Source organism: Macrobrachium nipponense, chromosome 33, assembly GCF_015104395.2.
Source record: "Macrobrachium nipponense isolate FS-2020 chromosome 33, ASM1510439v2, whole genome shotgun sequence".
NCBI classification, from domain to species: domain Eukaryota; kingdom Metazoa; phylum Arthropoda; class Malacostraca; order Decapoda; family Palaemonidae; genus Macrobrachium; species Macrobrachium nipponense.
This window is the reverse complement of record NC_087219.1, coordinates 53,404,706-53,420,906: the sequence shown is the minus strand read 5'-3', so window position 1 is coordinate 53,420,906 and position 16,201 is coordinate 53,404,706. Positions and strand designations below refer to the sequence as shown.

The 16,201-nt window shown below is 47.8% G+C and overlaps 1 protein-coding gene across 8 annotated transcripts in view; it reads right to left on the bottom strand.

Annotated features, from left to right (window-relative positions):
• LOC135203197 (unconventional myosin-Va-like) overlaps positions 1-16,201 on the bottom strand; it is a 354,286-nt gene that overhangs the window by 176,176 nt on the left and 161,909 nt on the right. For all 8 annotated transcript variants that reach the window (XM_064232942.1, XM_064232943.1, XM_064232939.1 and 5 more), the window contains 2 exons: positions 4,750-4,854; positions 4,277-4,473 (listed from right to left, as the gene is read on the bottom strand). In XM_064232942.1, coding sequence (XP_064089012.1) covers positions 4,277-4,473; positions 4,750-4,854 — 302 coding nt within the window. The remainder of the gene's footprint in view (positions 1-4,276; positions 4,474-4,749; positions 4,855-16,201) is intronic.

Below are 16,201 nucleotides of genomic sequence, written 5' to 3'. Positions count from 1 at the left end.
AGGACTGATAAAAATAGATGAAGACCCAGAAATATACAGAAACGGGAGAATGACAAACAGAACAGAGGAATGGCCCAACAAACCAATGCACATACAGTACATGAGACACTAAAGAACTGGCCAGCGATGAAACATGGCAATGGCTATAGAGGGGAGAACTCAAGAAGGAAACAGAAGGAATGCAAACAGCAGCACAAGATCAGGCACTAAGAACCAGATACAGTGGAACCTCTACATACAAAAGTCCTTACGTATGAAAAATTCAAGTTACGAAAGCAAATACGAAGATTTTTTTGCTTCTATGTACGAGATTCGCCCAGGCCACCAACAACAATTTTAAAACTCGTGTGCTGCCAACTTAGTAGACTCGCCACCATCCTCCTGCTATCCCATTGGTTCCTGGTGCTAGTCACCGCCGTAAGATCCTGCTCTCCTATTGGTCAGCATCTGTCACATCATGCCTCTATGTAAAGGCGTTCCTTGACCATTTTTTGCGACAGTGTTATTGTAAACACCTGGAATTCGTTCGTTCACATATATTTCGTTTGTTAATGTAAATTCGTGTTAGTGATTTCGCTTTCGTTGTACTGTAAGTTACTTTATCGTGTTGTGTGTAAACTTAATTACTTACATTATTAGCCATGGGTCCCAAGAATGTTGCTAAAGTTCACTGAAAGAAGAGGATGCTTTCTATGGAGACGAAGGAGATAATCAAGAAGTGTTAATGTTTTCTGCCATTTGTTAATGTGCTTCGTAAAGTTTAGTGTTAATGTTTTCTGCCATTTTTTAATGTGTTTCGTAAAGTTAAGTGTTCATGTTTACTGCCATTTGTCCTCCTCCTCCGTCATCACTTTCGGACATCACCTCACTCAAAAGGTAAGGTTCCACATTTTACTACATACGTACGTACATGTACGTACAGTATTTCTTGTACCCTGTACACTAATACACTTTATTTACAGGTACAGTCATTGTTATGTTAGGTATTGAATGGTCCAAATTGTTGTATTTCATTGTTTATTGGTCAATTTAGCTTTATTATAAAATTTACAGTGGTGTTTTTGTAGGGCTTGGAATGAATTAGGGCAATTTACATGTAAAACGTAGTTTGAGATACGAAAAAATCAGGTTACGAAGGCCGCTTCGGAACAGATTAATTTTGTATCCTGAGGCACTACTGTATGTTTGAAGAACGATAGATGAAAATAACATCTCACCTATATGCAGGAAGTGCAATGTGAAAAATGAGACCATAAACCACATGGCAAGCAAATGTCTGGCACTTCCATAGAACCAGTGCAAAAAGAGACACATTTCAGTAGAAAAAGCCCTCCACTGAAGCCAGAGCAAGATACACCAGCTACCTTGCAGTAATAAGTGGTACGAGCACCAACCTGAGGGAGTGATAGAAAACGATCAGGCAAAGATCCGCTGAGACCAAGGTATAAGGACAAATAGGGTGATATGTGCCAATAGACCAGATGTGACAGATGTGACGATGATTGACAAAATCAAGAAGAGAGTATCACTCATTGATATTGCAATGCTATGGGACACCAGAGTAGATGAGAAAGAAAGAGGGAAAAATTGATAAGTATCAAGACCTGAAAATAGAAATAAGGATATGGGATATGCCAGTGGAAATTGTACCCATAATCCCTGAAAAGGAACCTGGAAAAACTAGATGCTGAAGTAGCTCCAGGACTCATGCCAAAGTGTGTGCTGCTGGAAACAGCAAAACAGCATACATAGTAAGAAAGGTGATGGACTCCTAAGGAGGCAGGTTGCAACCCAGAACCCAAAACTATAAAACCATCCAGTCGAATAGAATGAGTGTGATAGACAAAAAATAATAAATAAATAAAAATAATAATAATACAGTAACTGAAAAAAATTGGATACAGTACACATACACCGAAAGTATACTAAAAAAAATTAGTTCACATCTCTCTCTCTCTCTCTCTCTCTCTCTCTCTCGTCTCTCTCTCTCTCTCTCTCTCTCTCAGAGACACAATCGGACACACACAGTATTGATTCCTTTGATTATCCATGTACCTAATATGTGAATAAAATTGATTTTGTCATCGTTTGCATAGTGCAACCAATTCGGTTTCCTCAAAGGGTTCCCGTCTCTCCTCCCTCCATCCCCTAGCCAACTGGGCGCTATTTGCACCAAACAGTTTGTAAATCGTACACGAGAAATAAAATTGTAAATCGTACACAGAAATAAAATAAAATTTTGAAAATTTTACTTCATATAACATACTGTTATATGAAGTAAAATCAGCGCTGCAGGTCCTAATTACAGTAGTACCTCAGACTTCGAACTTAATCCACTCCAGAAGGCTGTACAAAGTACGATTTGTTCAAAATATGAAATAAATATCCCCCGTAAGAAGTAGAGGGAATCAGGATAATTCGTTCCAGCCAACCCAGAAAGTCCCCCTTTTCACATTTCTTCTACTATAATGTGTTCAAAAGTTAAATTAAGAGTGTAAAGTAATGAAACAGTATGTTATATGAAGTAAAATTTTCAAAATTTTATTTTATTTCTGTGTACGATTTACAAACTGTTTGGTGCAAATAGCGCCCAGTTGGCTAGGGGATGGAGGGAGGAGAGACGGGAACCCTTTGAGGAAACCGAATTGGTTGCACTATGCAAACGATGACAAAATCAATTTTATTCACATATTAGGTACATGGATAATCAAAGGAATCAATACTGTGTGTGTCCGATTGTGTCTCTGAGAGAGAGAGAGAGAGAGAGAGAGAGAGAGAGAGAGAGAGAGAGAGAGAGAGAGAGAGAGAGAGAGAGAGAGAGAGGAATCAGCATGCTTACACTTGGATCTTAAGTGCACGAGAGAGATTAATTATGCCACTATACATAAACTTGCTGTTGGCAAACGGCACTTTTAAAAAAAACGAGGATTTTGCAAACAAATAAGTAATAATCAAGAATGTAAGAAAAGGAAAGAGAGATAAAATAACTTTTCACAAGGAAGCCATTCACACAAACAATCAAAGGCACGCAGGTGAAAGTGGCACCAGTTTGTTTATTACAGAGCTTAGTTGCTTTTACAGTAGTAAAAAAATCGTAAAAAGCAATTGTCACTTGATAGGCATTATACCGTAACAAAAATAAATGTGATTTGGGCAGATCAAGTGTAAGTGAAAGAAATGGGTGAATAATCATCCTAGCCCAGTGAGAAGCAGAGCCCTTCTTCCCTCTCCTCTCCTCTCACTCTCTATCGTCCCACTCAGCCCACTGAATACTGACTCAAGCAAGCTTTTTTTTTTTTTTTTTTTACAGTATTGCATTTGATTGTTTTCATGTTTTACTATTATGTTAAATTTTTTTAAATAATATTTTATTCTTTTATGTGGATTGGTACTGCTTTTACGTACATATTACAGTAAAGATTTTACTGTCTCCTCTCCCCAACAATATCACGATGCACGATAACTTGAAATCATTCATTCATTATTCCTCAAAAATATAAACACCCCCTCCCTCTACCTCAAGTTAGCTGTATATCAACGCAATGACGAATGATTTTGTTAATCGTTTATGCTAAATTCTATTGGGAAAAGCTTTGCTCTGCCATTTATATACTATTCTGTTAATATGGTTCAACTAGACCGCCTCACTCGGCGCACCGAACACTGGCTCAATTAAGACTTTTTTTTTCTCTCTCTCTCTTTTTTCTGTAATGCATTTGATTGTTTTCATATTTTATCATTATGTTAAATTTATTGGATAATTCCCTTTTTTATGTGAGTTATTATTGCTTTTACATACATACAATAATATGTCAACCCTCTCTTCTCCTTCACTCCTCAACATAACACTCCCTTATTCAGTCTCAAGTCAGCTGAGCATGACGTCACTGCAGTTACATACGATTTTATACATTTTTTATGCTAAATGTTATATTGAAAGTCAAATTTTATATTAAATTCTTTATACTTTTATTTATTTTGTTGAATATGGTTACCATTAAACTATATATTGTAAAAGAAATTTTTTCTTTAATACAGTTTAACTTGTAAGACCCAGTAGGTCGTCGAATACAAGTATAAACTAGACAACCTGTCATTCAAAGTACCAGCATTTGTTCGATAAACAATACAAAATATTCGAAAAATTTAATTCGAAAAACAGAAAGTTCAACATGAACGTTTGACAAACGAGGTACCACTGTATATTATCAACATCCTACTAAAATACATTTTAGTACCTTCTACTCATAATATATCAAATTTGAAAGCCCCTTACCTTGATGGGTATCCAGCAGCACTAATCCTAACAGTTTCTAAGACACCACAAGCTCTCAGTTGCTGGATAGCCCTCGTTGGATCAAAAGTGAAAGCCATCTTATCATCATTAGGCTTGATGCACCTCACATAGTGAGGAGTAGTACTATTCAGTGTAGTCATCAGCAGGCTCAGAGATTCGCGAAACTGGGACCCAACCTATAAGTAAGAGGCAATCTTGATTACATTCTAAAATCCTGTCAACAACACTTTAACAGCTCTTTTTAGACTAAAGTATCAGCTAACATTATTTCCAAAAATAAACCCAAAGAACTGCAAATATTAAATTTCACTTGTCACTCCAAACCCTAACTGAAACAGTTTAAAAATAATTAAATTACATATAATGAAAACCTCATTGTTTATATATAAAAAAAAGCAAAAGCTCAATGGTTAAGACAAAATTTTATTTAGAAAATTTTTAGAAAAACTTACACTTTTTCTCATATCTTTTGACTTGGCCGGACCTGCTGGCATGACTTTCACTTTGGTCTGAGCACCTTTAGCCTTCTCGGTAAAGAGAGCTCGTACTAATGGATACTGTAAAATTTAAAACAAACTTGTCAACAACCCTACAATGCACATAAAAATAAACAAATATGTATCAAGAGAACACAATTCACATACACATATATATACATAATAAAGGTACGTATACCGATTATAAAACAGTACACTAACAACATCATGATTTTATGGCTATTAATCTAAATACTACCCAAAATATCTGGCAACACTTCAATGACATGCACCTGCTGTTTTCTATTCACATTGTATTTATTTCTATATTAAAACCAATGTTATCATCCTTTTCATCCATTTCTTTAGACAATGTTTCCATAAATCAGCATGTTAGTATACTGTGCACTGAAGTTCCATAAAGATTCAACAAGATACTACTGAGCATGCCCAGACCCCATACAACACCTCACCTACAATTCATCCCTCAGTATGACTTGTTAAGAGTAACTATTTTCACTACATGCTCTCCCAGGATAATGTGGAATGTACTTTTTCAGCATTGTAACATCAAGTTTCCAAATTCAGCACATTATATCCTATTCAAATATTATGTGTGTTTTATATAAGTTTTACCTTTTTATTTGAGAACTAATTTTATGCCTGCAACTGGAATTTTCAATTTTCAACATATATTTCTTCCTGATATCTTAACTTCTGTGATATATATTGGGAAAGTTTAGTTTCATCATTTTCTCTTGGCAGTTTTAGCTTACAATATGACAATTTGTCCAAAATTGCATTTTTCCTAACTATACAAACCTGAGGTCCTTTTACAATAGGAAGGTACTAGCGGCAGCTGGATAGGTCGTAAGCTTTCGAACAAGGGGTTCGGTAGTTAACTGCTTGTCCGACAGGCGCGCGCACGCGCGACTGGGAGGTAAACAAATCACTTTTGCTTTTGGCCCAAGCAAAAACTGCAGAGTGAGGGGTGGCATGAGGTGGGGCTATGTGTAAAAGGACCTCAGGTTTGTATAGTTAGGAAAAATGCAATTTTGGACAAATTGTCATTTGTTCCGACACGGCATACAAACCTTCGGTCCTTTTACAATAGGAAGACTCACTTCTTGGTGGGTGGAATCTGAGTCTTTTGTGAACAGACTGGTGTTCGCCCAACCTTGGAAGCCTCCCTGGTCGTAAGAGCGAGGGAGGGATCCAAGCCTCTGTCCGATTGATCGGGGTGTGCACCGCAGGATCAATGGTCAGACCTCTGGACCGAGTACTAAGAGAGAGGCAAGCGTATCTCTTCGTACCAGCAATGTAAGAACTTGTTCCTGTACAGGAGCAAAGATAAAGTCATGGTTTTGACTCTTGTAGGCATCCACTTCCCCCCCTTGTAGAAGGAAGTGGTGGATATTCTGCTCCTATCCCTAGTGAAAGGGATAGGATGGGGCTCTGTCATATAGCTCACCGGCATCTCGTCCCTTATCCAGCAGGGTAATGACCGTATCCTCTACCAACGGTATAGAGGGGTAGAAAAAGATAGAAAGAGAAGCCAGTCACTTTCTCATTCACTATCTATTCATACAGTCACACCAGGACTCGATGCTGTTCAGCCTGCTAGGGTCTGGGTTAGCTAGACGACGTGTTGAGCAGCCACCACGGGTCCTAAGGAAACCGATCCAAGGACCTATGGGCAATATCCAAGAGGTATAAGGAAGGTGCCGGTACGTCTGGTTGTACCAGACCCCTGCCTTCCATACCTGCGCCACGGAGAAGTTCTTACCCCCCCCCGAAACGCCAACGAGGGGCCAATACTTCTGACTTCGTGAGCTCTCGGACGGGACGTACGGATGTCGTCACTACCATCAGCCTCATACGCCCTCCTGAAGACCTCACGCAGCCAGGATGAAAGAGTGTTCTTGATACTTCTTTCTTGGTGACCCCGTTGCTAACGAAGAAGCGTCGACACTCAGGCCCGAGGTGTCGAGTTCTCTTCAGATAGCACCGTAGTGTCCTCCCAGGACAAAGCAGCATCTCATCCACATCATTATCTGCATGAAGTTCCCGTACTCTCTTCGCCGATGCCAGGTCCAGCAAGAAGAGGGTCTTGTGAGTTCCCTGGTTTGGCAAGACCTTTGGAGGCTGCTCTTAAGCAAGGAGATCTCGAACGAGTTCGAGATGTCCAATCCCGTCAGTTTCAGGACGAGCGTCAAGGCGGCTCTGTATCCTTTGACTGTGGGAACTTAGAGGAGCTTTCTCGGCGAAGAAAAACGAGGAAAACCGCTACCTGCTGAAAGAGTGGCTCTGAGAGGAGATAGGCCCCGTCTACGACACCAAACCACAGAAGACGGCCGACTTCCCCTGGTACACAGCTGCAGAGGACTGACGGACGTTTCCAGCCATCTCTGTTGCTGCGCTACGAAAAAAGCTTCTCGTTCGCAAGAGATGGTGGATAACAGCCAGCGTGAAGACGTAGGGACTGGACTGCTCGGTGGTACCGCTCGACGTGTGGCTGGGCGAGAAGGTTGTGCCAATGGGGAATTCTCTCGGTTCTCTTGCGAGAAGAGCCAGCAGGTCCGGATACCAAATGGCCTGTGGCCATTTGGGAGCCATCAGGATCATCCTGAGATTCGGGATGACCAGTGCTCGACTGATCACCTTGCGAATCAGGCTGAACGGGGAAAAGGCATAGGCGAAGAGGTCGTCCCACGGGTGTTGAAGAGCGTCTCGCAGCTGCCCATGGATCCGGCACGGCCCGAGAAGAACACCTGGAGCTTCCTGTTGTGCCGGATGGCGAACAGATCCTCGATGGTCGCCGCCAACAGGTCGAAGAGCCTTTCCGCCACGTCCTGGTGTAGAGACCATTCGGTCCCTATCACCTGATCCCGACGGCTGAGCGTGTCTGCTACTACATTCCTTCCCTGGAATGTAGCGTGCCGACAGCTCTATTGAGTGCGCCTCGGCCCACTCGTGCACCTGCCGAGTCAACTGATACAACGGGAGAGACACTAGGCCCCCCCTGTTTGTTGACGTAAGCCACCACCGTGGTGTTGACGTACATCAACACCACTGAGTGTCCCATCAAGCGGACCTGGAACTCTTGGAGAGCGAGGAACGCTGCCTTGAGTTTCAGTACATTGATGTGAAGGTGCTTGTCGTTCTCGTACCACACTCCTGAAGTCCGCAACTCTTCCAGGTGTGCGCCCCATCCCTCGGTCGATGCGTCTGAGAGCAGCTGCATATCCCGGGGGGAGAGTGCGCAGAGGCACTCCTCTTAAGGGGTTCCTGTCGTCCAGTCACCCGGCTAGGTCCTGCCTCACCTCCTGTGTCCGTGACAATGGAAAGCTTGGGGGATCCGTCGCCTGTGACCAACTCTCCTTCAGTCTCCCTGAAGAGACCGCAGGTGAAGACGCCCGTTAGGGGACTGGCTTACCCGAGTGACGACAGGTGTTTTCCGATCACGACTTGCCATCGCTGAGCTACCCGTTCCTGCCGAGACAGGAACTGGTTGGCTGCCTCCCTGAATTTGCTAATCCGCGAGTCTGCGGGGAAGACTCGCCCTGCTACCGTGTCGATCAGCATACCCAGGTACTTCATCCTCTGCTTGGGCTCGAGATCGGACTTTTCGAAGTTCACAACGATCCCCAGATCGCGACAGAACTCGAGCAGTCGATCCCTGTCCTGTAGCAACTGCGAGCGGGAGCTCGCCAGGACTAACCAATCGTCGAGATACCCCATCAGACGTATCCCGTGCGAATGGGCCCAAGAGACACAGAGTGAACACTCGCGTGAACACCTGTGGGGCGGTTGAGAGACCGAAGCAAAGTGGCCTGAACTGGTACACCGTCCCGTCGAGGATGAAGCGGAGGTACTTTCTGGAGGACTGATGAATGGGTATTTGGAAATACGCATCCTTCAAGTCCACTGAAAGCATGAAATCGTTCTCCCTGATAGAGTCGAGCACTGAGCGTGTCGTCTCCATCGTGAACCGGGTCTGGCGAACAAACCGGTTCAGGGGAGAGAGATCTATCACCGGGCGCCAGCCTCTCCGTAGACTTTTCCACCAGGAAGAGTCGACTGTAAAAGCCCGGTGATTGATCCGTGACGATTTCTACAGCTCTTTCTCAACATGGTCTTGATCTCCTGTCTCAATGCTACGTCCTTCGATGCCCTGGAACGTACGCCTGCTGTTGGACCGGGTTGGAGGTGAGGGGTGACCGAGATTCGAAGGGTAATAGATCTCCCTCCCGAGGGACATCTACAATCCAGGTCTCGGCGCCGTAGCGCTGCCAAGTTGCCCAATGGCTGGCCAGGCACCCCCCCACTTCCGGCAGCAGGTGAGGGGGAACGGCCGTCCCTAGCGTTTCCCCCCCTTTCCCCTTTCTTCGACTTCCTCCCAGAACCTCCACGGGAGGAGGAGGGCTGGGAGGAGGGCTGGTTACGGCTCCCCTTGCTAGAAGTCGAAGAAGACAGAGTCATTCCCCGGGCTTCGACGCAGCTACCGTCTTAGCCACCGAGGAAGCGCTAGCCGAGCCGTTAGACTTGGCCGCAGTCCAAGGCTGCCCAGAGGCCGTTCGAGACTGCCTGGTGAACCAGACGGTCACTGTCGTCAGTGCGCCGTCTGTCCACCGCAGCGTTCCACCATCTCTCCTGGGAAGAGAGACGTGGAACTCCGTAAAGGTCCGTTGCGAAGTCCCAACGCCGCTTCACGCCCCGGCCGCCCTGGAAAACCCGAGTAAGGACAGCGTCCCTTTCGTCGGAGAACCAGGTTGGCCCACAGGTTCACCGTCTGGTGGGCAAGGAAGGAGATGGCTCCTCCCCCAGACTGGCAAAAGTCTCCTGAAGGCCGAGTCATCTTCGGGGGGAGACAATCCCCCGGAGTTGGCTGCGACATTAGATACTGTGAGGGACCACAGATCTAGCCAGGAGACGGCCTGGAAAGCTGCCATGGCGGTAGATTCCAGGACCGAATGTCTCTTGCTGCGAGAACCACAGGTTCTCGGACAGGAGCTGCTGCAGAGACACACCCGAAGTCAGCCTGGCTAACTCCGGGTTCACCTGTTTGGACGGCATCGGGTCTTCAGATGGCACGTAAAAAACGCCGCTGTCGCAGCAGAGGAGGTGAAAGCAGCTTGCTCGACCTGCCAGGACTTGAGCGAGTCGTCTTGTCCGGAGACAAGTGATTCAACCTGGTCCAGCAGAGTCCGGCAGCTCAGAACGCGGCAAACCCACCGTCGGTCTGGGTTCCCTCTTCGGGGCCCCAGACGACTCGAGCCAGGACGTGGGCTCGGATGGTGGGAGCAGCGATCCTTCCGTGAGGTCGTTGTGCCTGACGAATCAGCGCAATAACCTCGCAAAGTTCCTCTGGGATCTCAGAAGTGACTGCTTCCTGCGGAGTCGGACGTCCAGTCTCAACAGGGGCAACTCCCGAGACCCTCCTCCCCTCAAGGAGAGGAACAGCGACAGACCCCTCTCGGTCTGCTCCAACCACCTGTGCGTACGACCTGGCTGGTCCGAGAACCGTGCCTGGTACGTACGACGCCGTGGTGGGATCCTGAGGGGCGCACCCTCACGATCACTCCTCAATACCTCGCCCCTCCCGGTGTAATCCGAGGAGGTTGAAGGTATGGAAGAGGCAAGACCTGACGCTCCTCCCTTGCTCGCTGGCAGAACCAGCGGGCTTGGAAGACTGCAGGCGATCGCCAACCCACCGCGGTGGCGATCGAGCTGCAGACCTAGTCGAGCCGTCTCGCTGTGGAGAACGGTCTTGGACCGAGAACAGCGGGGCTTCCGGTCTCGTGTGTCAGAGGAGCTGGTGCTGGTCGCCGTACCCAATCGCTCTCTGTGAGAGTGCACGGTCAGGCGACCGGCGAGCTCCACTGTCACGGTGAGATCGGTGCGTATCCTCACGGTGCGTCAGTTCGCTGGTACCAGCCGTGGCTGGTGCCGGCGAACGGGGGGGACCTCTTCCCCGCCTCAGCCCGTGGCCGGTCATGGACCGTCCACGTCCGCCCGGGTAGCCAGCTGCTCGCCGCGAGAGCGAGAGCTGGTTCTGGTGAGAGTCGCGTGAGCGGGCTGTCACCAGTCTTCCGCTCCGTGCCGTGAACCTGACGCTGATGCGAAACTCAGAGGTCTGGTTTCCTGGCTGCACGGTCGCTGGTAAGCGACCGTACACTCGGTACCTCTCGCGAACGAGAGGGCCGAGACGGACCCTGCTGCTGTGGCCGAACCACTGACAGCAGGTGAGGAAGTGCCGGTGTTAGCCGGCACTTCTGGTCCCCGTAGTCTTCTTCCTTGCGGAAGAAGAGACGGGCTCCTGCCCCCGAACGAGCTGGGTGACCAGCGGAAGAACCCCCGTCTCACCAGAGCGAGAGGGCCCTTAGAAGTTCCCGAAGGAGCTTCTTAGGGGGGGGGAGGCGACCTTCTTCTTCTTCGGCAGGGGAGCCTTAGAAGACGAAGGGGAAGAGGCGGCAGACGATGACGAAGACGAAGAAGACGATGAAGACGACGACGACACCTTCCTCCTCCTCTTCTTCTTCCTCGTCAACCTTCTCAGGACCGACGTCAGATCTGTCATCCAGAGCGGAGCCGGGGCTGCTGTTGCCGAAGCAACAGGGCCCGGACGCACCTGTCCGAACAAGATCAGCATCGGGAGCAGCGGCGCCAGGAACCGGAACAACATCAGCAGGTGCAGGCATCACAGGAACGGCAGAAAACCGCAGGAGCAGGTAACAGGAACGGCCAGCAGTGGTACGTCACGTCCCGGGTGGGACAGCAGCTGGGCGGCAAGGTACGGCAGGTACGGGCAAGGTTGGTTGTAGGGGCGGTCTGAATGGGGTGGACCAGCGGGCACCAGACATCCTAGGCTACGGGGGTGGAGGTTCAGGGGCGGGCGAGCTTCTTCGGGCACACGAAGTCCGGTCGCGGCAGCACGGCAAACACAGGCGCAAAGCATCACACTCCCCCGAGTTACGGCGACTGGCCCCTGCACCGATGTAGTGGGTGTCACAGAGACCGCGGGCTGGGGGTTTACCCCAAGGTGGGAGGTGAAGCGTCGCCGGGTGTTTGAATGGTTCGTGGGGTGGGGTCGTGACTGTTGCATGGGTGACCGCCACGGAGCCAGCGAGATGGTAGAGCAGCCCCTGGACACTCGGGCACGCCCTGCAGCCCCAACGATGCCCACACCTGTCCGAGGTCATCCTTCGCGGCAACCGCACCTGAGGAGGCAAAAGTCGGGTGATTAGGGGGATCCTCTACCCGTTCGCGCGAAGACGAACGGATAGAGGACCCAGAGTACAAACTCGACATCAGGGTATCTAGCGCCCTCCTCACACTCGACAAGTCAGGAGAGGAGAAGGACCTAGAAACCCCCCCCCGAAGGGGAAGGCGCGAGACGTGAAAGTTGAGCGGGCGGCAGGAAAGAAGACGAAGTGTCCGTCACCAAAGAGTCGCGGGAGAGCTTTCCGACGACTCCTTTGCAGGCCTTCGCTTCCTCCTGCCCTCATACAAAATCCACTGCGCCTCCGACCAATTAATAACACATTACAAGGCTCGGCTCGGGAGCATTTCGCGCCCCGACACCGAGCACACAAATATGAGGGTCTATCTCCGGGAAAGAGCAGAACTTCCCGCATTCACGCCCTTCGGTACCCGGGCATAGTCTCCGTGGGGTAGCGAGGCGAGGAGATTCCATCATTAATTAATTGCAGTTCAATTAATATGAAAAGAGAGAAATGATTGTACTTACAATGAATTCTTTCATGCACAAACACAACCATATACTCAAGAAAGCAAACGACGAGAAGCGGGCAGAGAGCGTCGAACACACACGTTCCAACTCGCTGTGAGGCCGAAAGCAAAAAGTGATTTGTTTACCTCCCAGTCGCGCGCGCAGGCGCCTGTCGGACAAGCAGTTAACTACCGAACCCCTTGTTCGAAAGCTTACGGACCTATCCAGCTGCCGCTAGTACCTTCCTATTGTAAAAGGACCGAAGGTTTGTATGCCGTGTCGGAACAATGCGTTTTTTTACCATTTCGGTCGAGTCAAAGTTGACCAAAATTTATTTTGGCACTTATCATTATTTATATGAAAATATTTCAAAACTGATAAAAGCTACAACCATTGGTTGTTTTTGGTTGTATTCTACATGAAATTGTGCACCTTTCCATATATAAAACTTTATGTAACAGCTAATTTAAAATGGTGCAAACATTACGACAACCGGATGAAAAAATTTATGATTTTTTCGGAAGAGTTACCGGGCAGACGTAAGGAAAAAGTTTTTTCATAAATTCACCATAAATTGAAATATTGTGCTAGGGACTTCCAATTTGTTGCAAAATGAAGGTAAATGATTGAATATTACTAGAATATAAGGGTTTTAGCTTACAATTGTGTTTTTTGACTATTTTGGTAGAGTCAAAGTTGACCAAAGGTTGAAATTTTGGCACTTATCGTTATTTATATGAAAATATTTCAAAACTGATAAAAGCTACAACCATGAGTTGTTTTTAGTTGTATTTTACATGAAATTGCACACATTTTCATATATAATACTCCATGTAACGACTAATTTAAAATGGTGCAAAAATTATGTCAAAGTGACGAAATAATTTCTGAGATGTGTCGCTGATACTTTTTAGTGCGAGGAGAAAGAAATTCGCGCTTGCGCGCCTGCGTAACGATTGTAAACAAAACAACGCCTTGATCCGTGAGCTCCCAGCATCCCCCAAGGCGCGTGATTCAAAAGTTTTTGCCTAGTAGGCCTATAACTATTTTTCCGCAAATTTTTAAAAAAACTTTTTTATATCGACGTACCATACGTCCGATCGGCACCCAACAGACAATCTATATCGACATTTAATACGTCCAATCGACGTTAAAGGGTTAACGAGTTTAATTAACCTGTTTTCAATATAACGCGCGCTATAAATTTTTAAAATGTATAAAAACCGCAAAAATTTCAATTTAAAGTGAACTGGTGCTTGAGTGTTGTTTTCAAATCACCGGAGCATCAACCCTACAGACGATGGCCATCAACATAAACAGACATAGCACAGTACGTATTAATGAAGAGGAAAATATACCAGAGAAAAAAGCTAAATGGAATGCTGAAGTTACTACCCTCAGCTCGAACACCATAGGGCGTCGGTATAAGCACAGGGGCGAGTGGAGGCCACTATCACAGGTCTTCTGCCAATTAGAAGATTCCCTTCAAAGTCCCTCTCTAGGCAAGTGCCATTACAAGGACTACATCATCTACCTTCCGCTCACTACTACAACAACTCACGCCCGGTGGCTACATTCCTGTATTTAGCCGCATTAGTAATCGCACGTCTCTCTTGCTGCTCCCTTTTTTCTGTGTTTTGACGAAGCCATGTCTGCTACAGAGCTAGGGATCCAAGCCTGCTCCGGCAGACTCTGTAAGGTCGTCTTCGGCCCCCAAGCCGTCGACTTCCGCTTCCAAGACTTCTTCTTCCAAGGCTTCTCCCCCACCCAAGGGGTCGAGAGCCAGGTCCTCCAAAGCCAAGCCGACGGAGTCCGGCTTTGACCAGGAGGCCTTTGCAAATCTTCTGATGATGAAGATGAGAGAGGTAGTGGACACCAAACTTGAGTCGGTGTCCACTCGACTTGCCTCAGGCCTGGAGACCTCCGGTCAATCGATCTTATCTCTGACCCAGAGGATCCAAGCCCAGGAGGAATTAGTGTCCGGAATCCTCCAGTCCGGGACCACGCCACAGTCTGTGACAGTACCAGACGCATCAAAGCTGCCGCCATTCGAGAACAGCAACCCGTGGCGGTTAGCTCTGCACACCCCATTCTCGGATGGAAAACTGACAATCGAAGGTTACGGAACCTGGCCAGTAGAAGACTGAGTTCTTCCCGGCAGGCCTTCAATTTCCATTTCCGGGCAACACTAGACTAGCTGAAGATGCGCTAGTCAGAGTAGACAAAGTCCCGAAGGAGACAGTCATCTACCCTAGGGACCAAGCCCAGTCTGCATGGGTCCCCACCCTTACAGAATGGGACTGCATCAACACAAAGTTGATGCCCCATAAAGGATGCTTCACGATGTTTGTGGCCCCACAAGGAGTTCCGACTCCTTGCACTTCGAAGGTGGCGGAGTTGACTCTACAAGCCGCGGTAGAGGACAAACCTTTACCTCAACTAAAAGAGACAGAGGCTACCTCCTTGCTCTTCCCCAGCGATATAGAGTTTTGGACTGACGCTCCGGCTACGTTCACGGTGGGCAGGCTCGACCCAGAGTGTGCCTCCGCCCTGTTCACTGAATGTTTACCTAGAATTCCGGACCCCTTGGTCAAAGCGGAATTCGAGGCAAGATGCAGGCTGAGTAGGTCGATTAACTCAGTCACCTCAGCAGAGTTGATTGCTACGACGTTCGCGGATGAGTCTCTATTTCGAGTCCACACAAAGTCACTATTACAGGCCTTCCACTCGGACCTGTATGACTTTAAAGTGGCTAGGCGAGCCTGCAGGAAGCATGTCTTTGCGAATGCTTCCATAAGGCACGAACCAAACAGGCTCATAAAGGCTTCGATTTGGGGCGCCAACCTCTTCCCTGAGGACGCGGTTAACAACGTCCTCAGAGGACGCGGTTAACAAGGTCCTCAGCGAGGCAGCTAGAGCTAACCAGAACCTTCGTGTCCGTTGGGGACTTCCTTTCAAAAGGAAGTTTGAGACCCCCGGACCACAATCCAAACCTAGGAAGAGGCCAAGGAAATTCCAGCCTTACCAGTCGTCTCATCCTCAGACGGTTGTCCAGGCGGTCCCTGTCTCTCAGACCGGCAAGCCTTCAACATCCAAGGCTCAGCCACAGCAGTAGTTTGTTCTGGTGCAGAGTCCACCGACTCAGCAACCTTCGACTTCAACCGCCTTAGTAGCCTCCCTAGCCTTCAACGCCTCTTATGAGTCACGAGGAGCATTTCGTGGCTACAATAAACATGCAGGGAGTAGCAGAGCCAGAGGTGCCTTCCGGTAGAGAGGTGGCTCTAGAGGCAGAGGCTTCAGGGGAGGCAAGTCCACAACCAACCAGTGAGACCCCACAGGTGAGCGGGAGACTGTATCTCTTTCGGGACCATTGGACTTCAGTTCATGGGCCCACAGCATAGTATCGAAAGGTCTGGGGTGGAAATGGGAGAAAGGGCCTCCTCCACCAGTCAGCTTTCACCAGGCTCCGACAGACCTACTCGACTATGCCAAAGATCTCCTCCAAAAGAAGGCAATAAAGAAGGTCAATCGCCTGAAATTCCAAGGATGTCTGTTTAGTGTGCCAAATAAGGACTCAGACAAACGAAGAGTGATTCTGGACCTGTCCCGTCTCAACTCATACATTAAATGCGACAAGTTCCGCATGCTGACTGTCTTGCAGGTGCGGACCTTACTTCCCTGTGGGGTCGTCACCAC